Consider the following 18,746-nt stretch of genomic DNA (forward strand, 5'->3'; position numbering starts at 1 on the left):
TGAGAAATGAACAGCAGGGAGAGGTTTTAAAGCATGGACTGTGAGAATCTGTCAGTGGCAGCTGTCTGTGAATCTCTTGTGTGAAGACCATGATGGGAGATGGTCGTAAGACTCAAGATCTCAGGGCACAAAAACACTGGAAGGAGCGGAGCTGGAGAAGATGACCTCTGGGTTTGGAATTGGAAAAGAAGCAGAGAAAAGCCATGGGCCTCTGGATGGGGCTGGAGTTCATGGAGGATAAAATAGTGCAGAAGATGGTCTTTTGAGAAGCAGGGAGCCTATGGGACCAGCCTGAGAATTCTCAGGGGCGCCCAGAAGTAGGGCAAAACAACATGCTGGCCCATGACAGGGGAACACGATTATGACTCAAAACTTGAAACTACTCTGGAATTGAATATGGTTCAGTTTTTATTTTACTTTGGCTGAACTTTTCTCATGCTTGAAGTTTATTTTGCCCCAGTGGCTCTTTTCTGTGTCCTGGGCTGCTAAGAATCAGAGGCCAAGGGCAGAAGGGGTTGTCCTAGGGGTATGACCTGAGCAAGAGAGAAATCTTTCTTTCTAGATCTCTGATTGGCATTTATCTTCAAAAGCAGCCTGAGCTGGGGAGACACTGGCCATTCTAGTCTGAAAACAATGTCTTCTTCTAGCATTTCCTCCTTCCTGTCAAACCTTAGGTCATATTTTTGGGAGGATCTTTTTCTTCCCCCAGTATGATCTTTAACAATGACATGTTGTTTTCCCAGGGCCGTTATTTTTATTTGCTTAATTTGTTCCAGGGTGCGCGTGTCCACAGCATTGGCTAATAATATGAGGGCTTCCATCCTCTATTGTCTTGAATAGAGTAAAGTTGGCAACTTGGACTTGGGGTGGGTGGAGGATGTTGTTACTCAAAGGCACTCTGTGTTTTGCTCTATTAATAAATTTGCATACCCTTCCAAACAGGAAAGAGCTGAGCTCACCAAAGTCCTTCAAATGAGAAAAAAAAAAAAAAAAAAAAAAAGGAAACAAATTTTCTTCGCAAACTTTATTATTACAAGTTTTTATTACAAGAGTTTAACAGAGCAGAGTTAGACTTGCCATCTCTCTTGTGAAACTTCAACAATTTATAAAATTAAGTTAATAAATATGAAATTAGGTTTAGTCTTTCTTTTCAGCCATGTCATGCACTCCTAAGAGACAATGAGGAGAAAATCCTATAGCCACATGCAGTATGAATTCAGAAAATTTCAACTGCTATTTAATCCTATCTAGGATTTCCCTAGGCAGTACAGATACTCAAATATTTCACCTTTCTCTAAAGACTTAAGAAACATAAATAGATCCATAAATAGCTCATATAAATATAGGTTTTACCTTTTAAATAATAAAATTTCCAAGTCTGGAAACTTGTCTTTAAAAAAATACAAAAAAATAAGGCATGTAATTCATTAAAGTGGAATCTTATGCCCCAAAATTATCTCAGGGCCTATTAAATACATAAATAACTTAGAGCTCTTAGAAAAGCAAACAAGAAGCAAATTGGTACTCAGTCTAAAACTTCCTCCTTGGGGAAAGGGAAAAAAGGTTCAGATTCCATCTCTGAACCAGTGTTCCCTCTGGAGTTTCCATTGGATAAACTGAGAATCCTGGTGATTTTGATCAGAAATGGGGCTGGGTCTACTCCCCAGAAAGCCTAACTGATTTGGGGAGTAGGGGTCAGACCGGAAGCTCTTAAGCCACATGGCGAACAATGGGGGTGACACAGGTGCAGCCCACGGCCACCAGCATCTTCTCCAGCCGGAAGGAGTGGGGGCACTGCCGAGGCTCCCTTCGCAGGACCAAGATCTCTTGCTGGATGGGGACGGAGTTCATGTGATGATCTACCTTCCCTTCAGCATTGACACAGCCCTGGTGGCTGCACTTGGCCTCCCAGATCACAGAGGGGTACCTCTCAGGGTCCTCGTTGCGCCTGCAGGGGAAGACAGGAACCAGGAAGAAAGTGAATTCCTTAGATCAGGAAAGAAATCAAACAGGAATAAACAGAGGGAGGCAAATTCACAGGGGGACAAATGATAGGCATTGCCAATTCTCTGAGTGCTGTTAGTCTGGAAAAGAAGTAGTTTGGGGAAACTTGGATTTTGAAGCCCGTGAAGTGTTATAGAAAAAAAGACACTGATTAGTTTTCCCCAATTTCTTTGAAGAACAAACAAAAGAAGATAGACTGAAAACACAGAAATGATTTAAGTCTGACACAAAAGATAATTTTTTCAGGATATATTTGATAGATGAAAAAAGACTAAAGGAATCATCTAGAAACAAGACAACTGTTAATCTGACAATGTCTGTCTTTGAAACAGAGAATGCATCCAAATTTTATCTGACAGCACATTCGTGGGACAGAGCCCACGGCTGCTGTGAAGGGCTGGAAACAAAATCTTAAGTCCCTGTATAACCTTCTTTTCTCTCTCTCCTCCAGCCGAGTTAAAGATTTGCTTCGACTTTGGAATTAATTTATTTGAACAATTCTTAGTAAGTAGAAGTAAGAAGAAGATAAGAAATCCTACAGTCAGGTGAATCTGTAGGCTCTACATAACTGAGGTTTATTTGCCTAAAATCAAATGATCAAAATACATTTTGTATTTAATCCTTCATGGGGTCTAAATACTAGATGTACTAAGGACATCGCAAATATCAGTCTGTTGGAGATGTAGATCAAGACTGTCTAAGTCAAAAAGGGGTGGAAATACCCAACGTGATACTTCCTCCACTGGGAGTTAAGCTATATTTTCCCAGTGCTAATATAGCCAAAAGAAGCGTAAAAATCCCAGTTAATTAACAGTTATTGTCAACAAATCTTCTCTGGTAGCTCTGGTGAAGAGAATTCAAGCACTAATCTCCTAGGATAAATGTCTATGTCTTTTTAAAATAAGTAAACAATAGACTTGGGGTATCAGAAATATTAGAATGATGACCACCATTCATTTGGGTGGATTTTGGGGACAATGGAAACTAGTAGAATAGGTGTTATGGGGGTGGGGAGAGCTGTGCTCTATCAAGGAAATCTGTGGAATGAAAGTTTGAGCATCACTGGTTTGCACAATGGCCCTTGCCGTTTTGACGGATGATTTTGAGTAATACCCTCAAGGTGCTTTAACGGGCAGTCTGATGCATAGAGGAGAGAAGAATGCAGAGATTTTATCTGGGGCTTTTACGTACTGGAGAGTCCAGGGTGAGGTGGAGCGTTTGTAGTAATCGGAGGGTCTTCTGGAATTCGTGTTCCGGTTCAGGATGCTTAGGTTGACCCTCACGTGCTGCGGGAAGTTCTTGTCCTCAGTTTGCGGGCAGCCTGGACTTTGTGGGATTATGATTCCTGCCTTCACGAGAGCCACCAGACTCAGCAGCAGCAGCAGTGACTGGAACTGGGGGAAAAAGGAGGCAGAGGTGGGAGATTGGCTTTTGTTAGCAAATTGTGGTGATGATTGAATCGCTCGGTGTAGAGAATAGGCTATCATGTTCTATACTAAATTTTCAGATCTGTTAAATGAAAAGCTGGTTAGATGACCAAAATAATATTAGGACCATAGCATTTCTACCAGTCTTGAACATTTTTTTTTTTTACTTAGAAAAACCACATTATTCATTGGCTGGCAGGAATTTTGGTGAAGGTGGCAAGTCATCAACCTGTCAGTATGTGCCTCACTCTCAGGTCATTGGGATAGTAATGACCTTGATTTTCCAGGAAGAAATGCCCTCCTGCCCCACTGATGCCTCCCCTTACATTCTGTGAAACCCTATGTGAAACCGAATGTACACCTTAGGAATTAAGGGCTGTAGAAAATCCATGCAGTATCAGAAATTCTCTTGGTTCCACTGGCAAACATCCACCCCCAAACTGGACTCCCCCTTATGTTTTCTTATGTATATTTCCCAGTTTTTCTAAATTTACGTATATTGATTCTGCAATCAAATCGGGTTTCAAAAAAAGATGCTTTAACTTAAATATTTTAAAAACATAAAGACAGTTTACTCTAAACCACATCTGTACATTAGTTAGAATAAACAGGGTTAGTGTACCAAGACTAGAGTATAATAATAGGCTAATGGAAAGAAAATTCACTGCCGCAACTTATTAAACCCTCAAGGATAGTGACCCATCTTATTTTGGATTAAAGAAAAATGCTGTGGGAGAATTATGTTAAATCCTTTGTACGCAGAGAAACAGATTTTCAATAAGCATTCTTTCTTCCAGCACAGCATCACGTGACAGCTCTTGTGTGGTTTAGCCGCAGTATAGCTATCTTTCAGTTTTAATCTCATCTTTCAAACTGATGTGTACCAGTTCTTGAAAATGCTATATAATGACAAGTATCTATCAAGGGTTTCATTGCCCACCCTACGGAGACAGTATTCTTGGATTTCCATAGTTAGAACCCAGAATTTCATGCCCACAGTCCAGAAATATTATCTGGTCCAAAGCGACAAGATCATTGCAAGACTCACCATGGATGAAGTTCTCACACGAGCCATGGTAGTTTCTCCCAGTTCTCGGCAGATGGATGAACTTGTTCTTGCTGCGAGATGGACAAAGTATAGCGCTATCGTCTCTCTTTTTATAGGGCTTTTCTCCTTCTGTGGTCACTTACGTTGGCGTGTCAGGGTGAGTTCAGGGGTGACACCATTTTGGTTAAAAGTTCCATGACCAAATGAGGTCAGAGAGAAACCTCCCCTTCATGATGGGTAATAATCTGCTTCTGAAGGAAAATGGGAAGGACAGAAATTCATGTTTCTAAAGACTATGTCTTCTCTTCAGTCTTCATGAAACTATGACTTGTCAGAAGCTGAGCAGAAACACAGAAATCATTTATTTATGGGCATAGGTGAAGCTGCCATAAGAGATGTCTTCTATTTTAATGGCTCGCGGGGAAATAAAAATTTGACATCACATTCAAGTCTTCTCTGGTCATATGCCTTGATTTCCCATTTGATAAGTCCTTTCCTCACAGATTCCCTAGACAGATGTGGTGGAGACCGTTCCAGAAACTACCCACGGTCTCGCCATAGAAACAAACAAAAAATGGATGCATAATTTCATGATGACAGGATATATTATTTCATTGATTTAACACCTGCCTTGCTGAATATCTACTCTGCTTGAGGAACAAATAACTAGACTCAAGGGACGTGAGATTTACTATCAAAGACACGTCTAACACTACATGTTACCAAGCAATATTTTTTTTAATAAATTTATTTTTATTTATTTATTTAGGTTGCTTTGGGTCTTTGATGTGCGAGGGCTTTCTCTAGTTGCAGTAGAGGGGGCTACTCTTCTTTGCAGTGCAAGGGCTTCTCATTGCAGTGATTTCTGTTGCAAAGCATGGGCTCTAGGTGTGCGGGCTTCAGTAGTTGTGGCACAAGGGCTCAATAGTTGTGTCTCATGGGCTCTAGAGGGCGGGCTCATATTCGTGGTGCCCGGGCTTAGTTGCTCCATGGCATGTAGGATCTTCCTGGACCAGGGATCGAACCTGTGTCCCCTGCATTGGCAGGTGGATTCTTAACCACTGTGCCACCAGGGAAGTCCCCCCAAGCAACTTGCTAACTGATGAAATTCCTCAGGAGGAAGAAGATGTGAGGAAATGTAATCGGACAAAGAGAAGAATGAAAATGGAGGTAGAGACTGTAGGAAGGCGGAAGGGGTATAGAAAAGGAGGGCTGGGGGGAGCAGACAATGATAACAACAAGAAAGGAGGGGAGGAATGGGGGATAAGAATGAAAGAGAGACAGGATATCCCCGGTGGTCCAATGGTTAAGACTTTGCCTTCCAATGCAGGGCGTGTGGGTTCAATGCCTGGTTGGGAACTAAGATCCCACATGCCTCTGGGCCAAAAAAAAAAAAACCCAAAACATAAAACAGAAGCAATATTGTAACAAAGTTAATAATAACTTAAAAAATGGTCCACATCAAAAAAAATCATTTAAAAAAAAAAAAGAAGGAAAGAGAGAAGGAAATGTTTCCTCCTTCCTTTCCTCTCCACTTTCTAAGGGAGTTGAACTTCGATTTCAGGTCCTTGAGAATAGCTCCTCCTCAGGAACATTGAGGTCTATCCCAAGGATGATAAAATGAGGGGTCAGTGGATGCAGACGTGGCTGGCGACATGTCACCCTGTCTCTGCCCCTTCTTTGCAGTGAGGTGTTTTCTTGGCTAGAAAGACCCTGACTGATCAGTGAGGAAGGCCATGAGCAGCTGAAATCTCAGTGGCGTTGGCAGATGGACGACCTTGGTAATTGAAGCAGATAGAGATGGAAGAGGAAGTGGGATGCAGCTTCTCCTGACTCCCTTGGTTCTGGCGTTGACCTCACCATCTACCCTTGGAGACATGGAGTCCCCGTGAGCTCCCCTGTCCCTCCTCCACATGTGATCAGGTGGCCATCTCAGCAGCTGCTGTGTCTCTCACAGCTATTTCCTATTCCCAGACCTACTGCCATTCCTCTAACTCGTCACTCATCCACTTGGACTGCTTTTTTTTTTAAATTGAAATATAGTTGATTTACAATGTTTCAATTTCTGTTGTACAGCAAAGTGACTCAGTTATACATATATACACATTCTTTTTATATTCTTTTCTATTACAGTGTATGCCGGGGTATTGAATAGAGTTCCCTGTGCTGTGCAGTAGGACCTCATTGTTTATCCATTCTATATATAATGGCTTGCATTTGCTAATCCCAAATTTCCAATCTATCCCTCCCCCGCCCCGCTGGCAACCACAAGTCTGTTCTCTATGTCTGTGAGTCTGTTTCTTTTTCATAGATAGGTTCGTTTGTGTACTTGAACTGTTTTAATAGCCACATTTGTTCTTCCTCAGTGCTGCCTTCCACCCACATTCCTGCAATAATGATCCTCAAAGCATGGCTCTGATTGTGCCTTGTCTCCTTCGCTTGTGCACAGAACAAGGTGCAAACCCCTTAGTATCTGAATTACTGTTTGACTTCGTATTTGACATCTGCAACATTTACAGCTTCACCTCCCACCGTGCTCTGTGACCTGGGTTCATGGGGTCCTGATTGTCCTCCTTCCCCAACTTACAATGGTTCAGCTTCCAATTTTCGACTTTGCGATGGTGCAAAAGTGATATGCATTCAGTCGAAGTTGTACTTCAGATTTTGGATTTTGATCTTTTCCCAGGCTGGTGATATGCGGTATGATCTTCTTCATGATGCTGGGCAGTGCCTGTGAGCCATACAATCGTGAGGTGAACAACTGATACATTTACCAACCTCTGTACCCAGACAATGATTCTGTTTTTCACTTTCAGTACATTATTCAGTAAATGACATGAGATATTGAATACTTTATTATAAAATAGGCTTTGTGTTAGATGATTTTGCCCAACTGTAGGCTCAGGTAAGTATTCTGGGCACATTTCAGGTAGGCTAGGCTAAGCCATGATGCTTGGTAGGTTAAGGTGTATTGAGTGCATTTACATTGTGATGTTGTCAATTTATTGGGTTTGTTGGAATGTAATCCCATCTTAAAACAAGGAAGATCTGTAATGCCTGCACATCTTTTGTTAGGTACTGTCTCTGAAATGCCCTTTCCCATCCTTAGTTTATATCAAAATGCTCCTTGTCCTTCCAGATCCAGTTCAAATATGTCTTCTAGGTCTGGAAGTACCTCCTGATCACTTTAGCTGGAATGAGAGGCTTCCATAACACATAGCTTATACCTACCCCTCTAGTAACTTTTGTTTCATTTTGTACTGTGTTTTATTTGGCTGGAAAAAGTATGCTTAAGACATATGTTTATTTCCAATTTTAGATTTTATTCTCATCCTTCAAGACCTGTGTGTTATTCACCTTTGTAACTCCTGTGGGGCCTCATTGTGGGGCTTTGTACGACATAGGTTTCACAGATTGCTTCCGTGTTGCTGGTTTCTCTCTGGTACACAGCCAGCCATGCATATTTCTAGTCTATTGCATGTCATTTGTTTACGTACCTGATTTTCCCGCTAGACTGTGAAGCTACCTGGAGACAGGTATTATTAATCTTTGCATCACCTAACATAGTGTCTAGTAAATAGGAAGTGCTCAATATTGTGACCGAATTACAGTATAAATAATGTTATTTGGTTAGTTCGGAATCTTGAATATTCCTTTTCAGACCCAATTGCATTCCAGTGACCATACTGAGCTAACACCTTGACTCTCCATCTGCTCCTTTTGAAGGTAGTGTGACAAGGTTGTGACCTATTTTGGACCATCCTCAAGTGGAAGATTCCTTGCTTGTTGCTGTCTGGTAAGGATGAGGTCAAGGTGAATGTGTTTGCTGGCCAAAGGGGAAAAGCTGACTCTGGTTGTCCTGCCTATGCCTGCCACCTGTGCCAATGAAATACACCCTGTGTGCTGTCCTTTGAAATATCAACCCTTGCTTTAAAATAGAAGGGAAACAAGGTAGGTGTTTACAAAAGCGTAAACATGACCATTTTGAGTGGCGGTTGGAACTGGCTTTCTCAGATGCATGCGTGAGCTGGAGGAACAGTCAGAAGCACGAAGATGGTGTGCAGAGCAGGGACGGTATTTGCCTACAGAGGCAGCTGGTTCATGTTTGGACCCCAGTCTGTTAAGACAGAAGGAATGATGAACTGGAAATTAGGTGCCCAGAACACTGGATGAGATGGCATTTTTGTTTTCATTGTGACTCTGCCATTAACTACCCGTGCCCTTGTGTACTTCATGTCCTTGAGGCTCAATTTCCCTCTCAATAAAATGAGTTTTTACACCACGTAATCTTTAATTATCTGAATTTTTAGAGAAAGAAAATAGTGAAAGAACAAAGAGGGGCAGTAAGTTAGGGGTGATGATTTTGTTTAGTGATTTTCCCCAGGTTTATCCATCTTGCTTCTTGGAGGGCTTGGGAAACAGATATTCACAAAATCATGGGGAACTGCAACCTGGGAGTTGGGGGCTGGGTAAGGTGGGGAGAAGAGGAGCAGGTGGAGGCTGGGAAGTCTTCCTGGGAGCCAAGCATGCGTTGGAAGTGATGGTCCTGGTGAAGTGTCTGTGGGCTTCTTGATTTAGGGATATGACCTTCAAGGCTCTTTGATCTCGTTAGGTCATCAAATAGCATTCTCTTGTACTTACAGTAGAGAATAATGCGGGAGATAGAAGAACATATATTCCTTAAATTGACTGTCATTAAAAAATTAAATAAATAAGTTAAGTAAAAAAAGTTTTTGCTTAGGTGGTAGGGTTACCACGGAGATACTATTATCTTTATTTCTACTCTACAGACTTTAAAAAAAATAACAATGGTCTCAGTAGAGGAAGAGGCTCTGTGCCATCATTAATGATTTATGCACAGTAAGTCCCCTATATACGGACCTTCAAGTTGCGAACTTTCAAAGATGCAAATGTGGGTTCCATCAATGTCAGGCGTGAGTGAAATTGCAGCTTGCCCTCCATCTCCCGTTGCTGATGATCCTTCAGTCCTACCATCTCCCACCTCCTCTCCCTCGTCCAGTCAGTAACTCTTCTTGCCTGTTCACCTGATACCAGCCCCTCTATATCCGTTGTTGTAAGTACTATTGTACTTTTCAAGGTACTCTACTGTGAGGTTAAAAATGTTTTCTTTATTTTTTGTGTTTGTTTTTTAACGTATTATTTGTGTGAAAAGTATTATAAACCTATTACAGTACAGTACTGTGTAGCCGATTGTGTTAGTTGGGTACCTAGGCTAACTTTGTCGGACTTATGAACACGCGCTCAGAAGAAACTCATTCACATGTAGGGGACTTACTGTATATTATAATTTAAAGACAATGGCTACGCAAAGAAATGGGTGTCATTTTATCTCATGCCGTGCACATCACCAGAAAAACTCTTTTTCTCTTGATTTTGATTTACTATAGAGAAGTTAATGAGTAGATGCAAATCATCCTTTTGGGCTTTTAATCTGGGGGCTGATATTTTGAAAATGGGCCAACATACAAGAAGCAACGTCAGATACTTAATAGGAAGACATGGTTTGAGAGAGGAGAATGTTTGCAACAGAGAGTCATCTGAAGGACCTTGGGGGCATTGATAAAGTCAAGATTTAGCTGCAATCCAGATTTAGATCTAGTTGTTCAAGATCTAGATCATCTATAATATCTCCAACTTCAAAATATTAATAGTGTTATATACCAGAGGCTCAGCTCTGAGGTTAAAGCTGTTGTCTTTCAAGAATCAAGACTTGCTATCTGTGAAATTACTATGGTTTATTAAATAAGAAATCTCATCTTAGTATCAACCTGATAGTATCATTTTTTCCCTCCAGGGCAACACTGCAAGGTGTTCCCTACGGCTGTATTTCTGAGGTCTATCCTAAACAATGAATCGTTGGGTGGGAACCCTCTAGGGGTAGGTACCTTCTCCCTCTGGAATCCTTAGTGGAGGAATTTCCCCTCCTTATGTGACATGATGACTTGAAGGAACCGTTAACAATGAAGACTTCTGAACAAATCTCTGTTAATGGGTTGGTGAGGGCTAAGAGGTGAGAGGCAGAATCCTTTTTCAACATTTGGATTCTGTTTTTTCACCACTGGTCATTCTAAATCTTAGTGGGTTGTTCTTCCCTGATGAAGACCCTCTGTGAACAGCTCCTGTGAGTGACTAGTTACCTTTCTTCTGCTATTTATTTCTGATGCTGCAGGGGCCTAGTCCTAGCCCAGACCAGACTATTTTTATCTGATGCAATCAGATCACAAAACTGTACAGCTTTAAAAAACAAACAATCTACGTAGTCAAAAGAATGCTGATCGGCCATGACATTAACCATGTGAGGGATCTGATTGACAGGCATTCTGCTCCTGGTGACTCCCCAGTAGTGCACGATGCCTTCATCGTTTGGGTAAACGAAACTTGCTCTTACACATCTTTCCCAGCCTCAAAGCACTGAGGTGATACCTGGAAGCTGTGATGACACCAGACCATACAAGAAGGAAGACACATCACATCACATCATCTTAAAACAACCGCAATCCATCAGTGTTTCCCCAATCTCTACATGAACATCCACAACCCAAATCATCAGATGATCATGTCAGTTTCTCCTTTGAGTAATAACTACTACTAACCTCATGGAAACCAAGCCTCTTCCTTAGGTAAGTTTCTCACTAGCCTTTTACTGAAACACTGATTTAAAGTGGGTCAGAATACTTTCCATTTTTTTTTTTTTTCAAACCAATACATTTAGAATTCTATCCCTATACGGTAGCAGGCACATGCAAATTTTTTTATGGGTGGCCGTCCCTTTAGTAATGCTGACTTCATCTGATATCCTGAGAATTAAGGTCAGACTGAAGTTTCAAGTCTGAACGGATGTCACTGAAAAGTAAGGTCTAAAATTAAACAAGCAAACCAAACCACACACTGAAGTTGGGCTACCAAGTTACCAGCTTTATTTTCTTTTCAGCAATTTTGAAGTTAATATGATTTAGAGATGACCGCAGAATATATTTAAAAAGCAAGATACCACATGTGGACTTGGAATAAATTGCGAACTGGTTTTTCTTTTTAGGCAGTATACAGGATGCTCTGGTGAGATGGCTTCTCCACAGATTGGAAATATAGTAAAATCAATACATAGTGATGCTATGTTCCTTTATTTCAAAATCCTTTGAAGAATTTGAGCTGATTTGTAACAAAAATTCAGGTAATAAAGTAGATAAAATACGTGAATTAGGCCCAGTGAATATAGAGTCAAAAGTCAAGATCAGGGAAAAGAAAACCTGAAGTCATAGTTCATAGAGACCAGTAAAGTTACTCTAGTTGAGGTTTATATTTGTCTCTGAGCTTCCTGTCAGCCAAAGAGAAATGGGAAATATGCTCAGTTACATAGTTTCCATTATAAGCAAGGAAGAAGCTAGCTAATTTCTTATAAGAGATGGAGTTAGAGGAATGGATAAAGAAGATGTGGTGCATACAAAGAGTGGAGTATTTTAGCTATAAAAAGGAACAAAATTGGGTCATTTGTAGAGACATGGATGGACCTAGAGATTGTCACACAGAGTTAAGTCAGAAAGAGAAAAACAAATATTGTATAATATCGCTTATATGTAGAATCTAGAAAAATGATACAGATGAACTTATTTGCAAAGCAGAAATAGAGTCACAGATGTAGAGAACAAACTTATGCTTACCAACAGGGAAAGGGGGAGTGGGATGAACTGGGAGTTTGGGATTGACATATATATGTATAAAATGGATAACTAATGAGAACCTACTGTATAGTACAGGGAACTCTACTCAGTGCTCTGTGGTGACTAAATGGGAAGGAAATCTAAAAAAAGTGGATATATGTATACATGTAACTGATTCACTTTGCTGCATAGCAGAAACTAACACACAGGGAAGCAACTGTACTCCAATAAAAATTAATAAAAATTATTAGAAAAATAATGTATCAAAAAAAAGAAGAGATGGAGTTTTTCCTATCCTTACATTTTGAAATAAAATTTCCATCTGGGGCTCTAAGGGGCTCCTGTTTAGTATACTGGTCAAAGACACGCTTTGGCATCAGACATTCCCATAATCAGGCCTCAGCCCCACTTTAGTAGCTGTGTGCCCTTGGGAAACTCATATCACGCACATCTTAGTGTCCATACCTACAAGATGGAGGTAACAACAGAATATGACTCACAGATTATTGAAAGGAGTAGATTAAATAATATATGTGGCAATGCATATTGATAAAATATTAACTTACAGAAACGTCAGGGCAAGAGAATCTGGCAGAGTTTGTCAAACTTTTTTGAGAAAAGAGAACCATTGGATCTGAGGGTCAGAGATTGGATGTGAAGGCCAGACTTTGGATGTGAGGGTCAGACATTGGATATGGGGGTCAAACACTGGATCTGAGGGTCAGACGTTAGAGGTGAGGGTCAGACATTAGATCTAACTAGTTATCTGCTTATTGAATGTCTACGCTGTGAGCAAGTAGGGAGATTTCTTCAGGCTTCCACACGGTCTGAGTGAAATAGCCCTTCATTGAACGAATGTTTCTTAAGCACTGTTCTGTACCAGGTGCTGCTCAGCTCTGGGGATAGAGCAGGGTACAAACTGACAAGGCCCTGCCCTCAAGGAGCTGTCATCCAGGGTAGTCCAAGCCCTTTATTCTTATTCTGTGCTTTTCAAACTGTTTGCTGATAATGAATTGAGCTTCTTAGGCACTTAGATAACCTGGAAACCAGCGCCCTGGAGAGTAGACACAGGCATCTGATTAGTGGAAAGGAATAGTCCCTGCTACAAATTATTAATTTGTCCTGGTTTATATACTGTTGTGCTGATGAAAAGGAATTTCAAGGTTTACCATATATTTTATTGAACTTGACTCAGAACTGCCACTTTGTACATGTGTATATACACATTTTATATCTATCATCTATGTATCTATCTATATCTATCTCTCTATCATCTATCTAATCTATCATCTATCTACACATGCGCTAGCACACTCACACGCTCGTGCAAATACACACACACACACACACACACACACACACACACACGTCATTTTTCTTCTGACCACAAAAGTGATATATGGTCATTTGTTATACAAAATAATGGGGGCCGGGGGGCGTGGAGCAAAAGGAAGAAAGCAAAATTAACCCATAATCCTGGTTCTTAGAAACAAGCTTTTGGAGTATACTGCTCCCATTATTTTACAAAACTGGCATCATTTGAAGTGTATTGCTCTAGTTTAAAAAAATACTTTACTTTGCAAAAACTATGTCGTATTACTACCAAATTGGGCCATATTATAGTACTGTTTTGTGATCTTTCTCACCTTACAATATATTCTGAACATTTTTGCCCTTTTTAAAGATTTTTGTTTGTTTGTTTATGTGTGTTTGAATCCTGCCTAACATCCTGAGATGTGGTTGAACAGCACACCACTTAACCAGTTGCCTTTTGTTCAATATTTTGATTGCTCCCATGTTTTCATTACTTCTTTGACTTCTCTGTGTCATCACGCCATAGCAGCAATAAGCCTCATAGCTGGGTACTCAGAAGAATTATTGTAGAGTTCTACCTTTGCAAAGTGACTGAATTTGGCTGAAGAGCAGTGCTATCAAGACCTAAAAGCAAAGGAAGAGAAAGATCCACAGGGTTATACACGCTTGGTTGCGTAAGTAGAGTGACAGCTATGAATTCATAGCACCAGGAAGTTACAACTCTTTGTTTGTTTGTTTATTTATTTATTTTTTCTTTAAGAACGTTTATTGAGATACAATTTACATACAATAAACTGCATATATTTAAAGTGTACAAGTTGATTTTTTTTTCTTATTAGTAATGTGTATAAGGCAATCCCAATCTCCCAAGTCATCCCACCCCAACCCGCCGCCCACTTTCCCCACTTGGTTACAACTGTTTTTAATAATGGCCTGACTCAGAAGGAAGCAACCCCAACCCAAGAGTTAAACCAAGAATGACTTCTGACAAGGCCCAACAGGATAGGTTAGGAGGACAAAGCTTTCTTTGTAGTTATAGTGGTATGAGAAGTTTAACTGTAATGGGATACATTCAATATTTTAACGGTTATAATTTATTAAACAAAAAGATTTATTTGTTCAGGCTTCTCTAAATTGCAATTTTCTGGTTTGCATTTTCCCGTGGTGAGAAAGGAGTGATTATTTTGATTTAAAACACTTTCCCACCAATTTTTGCTTGAAGAGAAAACATAGAAATTGTGTTGATGTCAACAGCTTTATTAAGGAAAGTATGCTATCTTGTCCATAAGAACATGAATGTAATGTAATCTATTCACAGATGCATAACAATCAAATATAATAATAAAACTAATGCTTAAGATAAATTGACAGAGATCTATGAAATGTTAAAAATTCTAGGTAATGTTATGACAAGAGCAAGAGCCATTAAAGACATCAACAAAAATATTAATATTTACAATAAAAAGGCTTATGATAGTATAAAAAACAATGGCCTGCCCTATGGCTGGTGTCAAATAAATGTAAATGATATAAATTTTGTAATGTCACAGAGAAGGACCTTTTTTTTTGGGTGTTCATCCATTCATTTCATCTCTACAACAATCCTGTACTTGGATCCTATAACTATCCTATATATTTGGATACTATTACCCAAATTTACAGAAAAGAAAACTAAGGTTTGGCAGGTTTCCGTAACCAGTCTGAGATCATCTAGACGGCAGGTTGTCAAAGGATCACAGACATGGCTGACCCTCAGGTCTGTGGGCTTTTCACTACAACCAACTGAAAACATTGATATTGAAAACACTTTAAAAACTTATTTTGCAACTGACTTTCCAACTTTCTGAAGCTGACTGTCCAATGTTTTTGAAGTTTGAAAAATTTGAAGTCTTAAAAATTATCAAACTGTTTTCCTTTCATCCATTCTGTGGTATCACCTCTTTCATTTACCCTTGTCCATTATCTTTGATTTACTGATAATCCCTCACTGTCTAGTGCTATACTGTATCTAGACTAAGATATCCCCAACATCTATTTATTTTGTGATTTCCTCTTTGTGGAGATTTTCATGAAAATAACGAAGGGGGGGGCAGAAAGAGCTGTCTATATGTCCACTGAGGATCAAGGTAAGAAGATTAATGCTCCCTTTCCCAGCTGGATTAGAAGAGCAGTAATCTTTCCTTTATTTATTTACTGTTTTTTCTAAAAAAAAACAACACCCCCCCCCCAAAAAAAAACAACTGTGTGAGTTGGAAGAAACAGAATTTAAGCATGAGAACCACATAGGGGAATATTAGATGATGGCTGTGAATCAGATTGGTTTTCTCTTTGATCTGAAGAACTAGGCCATGACAGTCATAATGCATTTTAGCTACAGCAAAAAACTTTGCAGGAGTCAGGTTTTTAAACTTCAGACCATTATTGAGTTAAACCTCATGAACTTAATGCCAAGTGTAGGAGGATAGTAGATGAAGAGCGATTAATTTTGAAAAATTCCCAATGTACATATCATTTAAAAATATTTGGTTAGAATTCAACTGCATGTATATACCATAATTTATTTCTTTAGTCTCCTATTAGTACATTTACAATTCATTTCAAATTATTCATTATTCATCAGTACAATGATAAATATCTTATTCATTAGATCTTTGCTCAAATACATATTATTAGTAAGTGATATGGAACCCTTATGGGTTTTTGTATTATTATCTATATTTTGCTAAGAAATTCTGAAGATTTTCTAGTTTCTTTCTTTCTTTGTAATAGCAACTCAGTTGAACTAGCTTAAGAAGAAATATGGAATTAATTGTAAGGATATAAAGATGGCTCAGGGAAACCAAGGGAAGGAATTACGGCAGGAAAGGACTGGAACAAGAGTTAAAAAACAAACGAGAGTCAAGCAGTTGCTTTTCCAGTCTCTCAAACACCCTCTTCCCTGAAATATGTCATTGCTCCCTCTGTGGATTCCTTTTCTCTGTGCTCCTGGCTCTGCCAAGTTTATGTATTCAAGGTCCACTGATAGGCATTTCTCAGTTTCAAGCCATTGAATCAGGAGAGTCTGATTGGCTTCACTTGACTCTCGTGTCTAATCAGTTATGGTTGAGCTGAGTGGGATCATGTTGTATAAACAGGGCTGCTGGGGATCCAGCTTTGTGGTTAAGTTAGCCCTAATCTCAAAGAAAAGGAGTGTGGGCTGGGAAGACATTCTAAATTGTGTGTGTACTCTAGTAAATTTCCTCCTACAGCAGGAAAAGCATATGTAGGTGGCAAAGTAATCTCTTCCCTCCACATCATCATATCTTGGTAAGGGTGCCTCCAGCTCTCTGAGTTCTGTTATTTCTTCTCAGCCTGAGTGACAGGATAGTTTTTATTTTGTTGATGGTGTTATATTTTAAATACATATAATTTATACATGAATTTTATACTTTATATTTGTAATATGCATATATCGCTATATCTTTTGAATAAAATTTTGGAGGTATATATCTACTAGACAAACTTATTAAGTTGCAGTTCTTAGCATTGTACAAAATATATACAGTAAATGTTTAACACATGCTTGTTTATTATCTTTTCAAGATGGTCTTTCTGTCTCAAAAGGCTGGATGCAGAACAATCGTCTGCCAACTTTTAAAAATTGTTGTATGTTTTATGTAAGTCTATGTGGATCCTGCTGAATCTATGTGGTTTTTAAGCTTTTCTTTGATAGGATCTGCTGCATAAAGCATGTGTAGACCAAATGTGGTGAGCTTGACACCTGAAAGTGAGAGACAGGGTCCTATGTGGGCTAAACACAGCATCTGCTAGACATGATGAGTAAACAGCCATCAAGGAAGTGGTTGACGGACCATTTGACCAAGGTGAGAAACTCATCTGCCTTAGGCTTGTTGCCAGAAGACATACTTCAGCCGGATATCTGGTGTAAATGTATGAAGAGTCTAAAATCTTTTGTTTGGGAACCTGGATCTCAGCAGAAATTATATTGCCCACTGATTGTCCTAATTCATCAAATATCTCCATCCATCCATCCATCCATCCATCCATCCATCTCTTAAACATTTATTGTACAATTGCTGTATAAAAAACAGCAAGAACTAGAGTTTTAGAAGGAGCACTGGTTGAGTCACACTTAAAAGTTTACAAATGAATAGGAAAGCTTTGAGTTAGACACATCTGGATTCACTCTATTGCTTCCTAGCTATGAGACCTTAGTTAAGTTACTTAATACTCTCTCTGTCTCAAGTTCCTCACCTTTAAAATGGCAATAATAATAATAGTACTTACATCATAAAGTTTTGTAAGGATTGGAAGAGATACTGTAGGTAATGTTTTTTGCACAGAGCCATAAATATTATGTACTATTTTTATAATCATCAAAATCATATTCATTACCAACCATAATGAGTTCTTACAAAACTTTTATGCATTGTGGAATATAAAGAAAGAAGGTAAATTCTACTTGTCACAAGCTGTCACTCTAAGGAGACTGCTTCATGTGGGATATGTCCATAAAATAAGACATCTGAAGAAAGAAAAATCCAGGCTATCAGAATGCTTTGCCAACTTGTTGCCAAATATAACTTATTTCTTATTTATGTACTAGTACCTCTGGCTGGGCTAATTTTTTCACTTTTCATCTGTAGGTTTGGATAGCCTGCAGAGATGTCTTTCGACTTACAGACCTACAGAATGAAAGATGAAAATAATCCAGAGAGCTTATCCAATCAATAGGTGTTCTTAAAAACTTGCCTAAATATCTATGCTTTATCTAACCACATTCATAGAAAGATACGTTATGACTGCCTTGGCAACGTATCCTAATTCTTAACTGAACTCCCCTTCATTTGTAAATTCAATTAATTTGTTTTGTTTTATCCTTAAATGTTATCTGCTAAATTAATGAGGTCCAAAACTTTTCCACTGTCTTTGACTTTTCATTGCCTTTTTTAAAATTGAAGTATAGTTGATGTTCAATATTATGTAAGTGGGACTTTCCTGGTAGTCCAGTGGGTAAGACTCCGTGCTATCAATGTAGGGGGCCCAGGTTCGTTCCGTGGTCAGGGAACTAAATCCCGCATGTATGCTGCAACTAAAGATCCCGTGTGCTGCAACTAAAGATCCCATGTGCTGCAACTAAGGCCTGGTGCAGCCTAAATAAATAAATGAATGAATATTTTAAAATATTATATGTTACAGGTGTACAATATAGTGATTCACAATTTTTACAGGTCATACCACACGTATAGTTATTATAAAATATTGGCTATCTTC

General features: G+C 39.2%; 1 protein-coding gene across 2 annotated transcripts; it reads right to left on the minus strand.

The window, feature by feature from the left end:
* Window positions 1-1,009: 1,009 nt before the first annotated feature.
* IL17A (interleukin 17A) lies at window positions 1,010-4,556 on the minus strand. 2 transcript variants are annotated; one of them, XM_057700178.1, is made up of 3 exons: window positions 4,480-4,556; window positions 3,196-3,392; window positions 1,010-1,948 (listed from the first exon to the last, which is right to left on the minus strand). In XM_057700178.1, exons 1-3 carry the CDS (start codon window positions 4,504-4,506, stop codon window positions 1,711-1,713), a joined length of 462 nt encoding a protein of 153 aa, XP_057556161.1. In that variant the 5' UTR covers window positions 4,507-4,556; the 3' UTR covers window positions 1,010-1,710. The 2 variants fall into 2 exon arrangements, with proteins under 2 accessions (XP_057556161.1, XP_057556160.1); XM_057700177.1 differs by having other exon boundaries at window positions 1,711-1,948; window positions 3,196-3,398; window positions 4,480-4,506.
* Between the last annotated feature and the right edge of the window lie 14,190 nt (window positions 4,557-18,746).

The sequence above is a fragment of the Hippopotamus amphibius genome, chromosome 11 (genome assembly GCF_030028045.1).
Source record: "Hippopotamus amphibius kiboko isolate mHipAmp2 chromosome 11, mHipAmp2.hap2, whole genome shotgun sequence".
NCBI lineage: Eukaryota > Metazoa > Chordata > Mammalia > Artiodactyla > Hippopotamidae > Hippopotamus > Hippopotamus amphibius.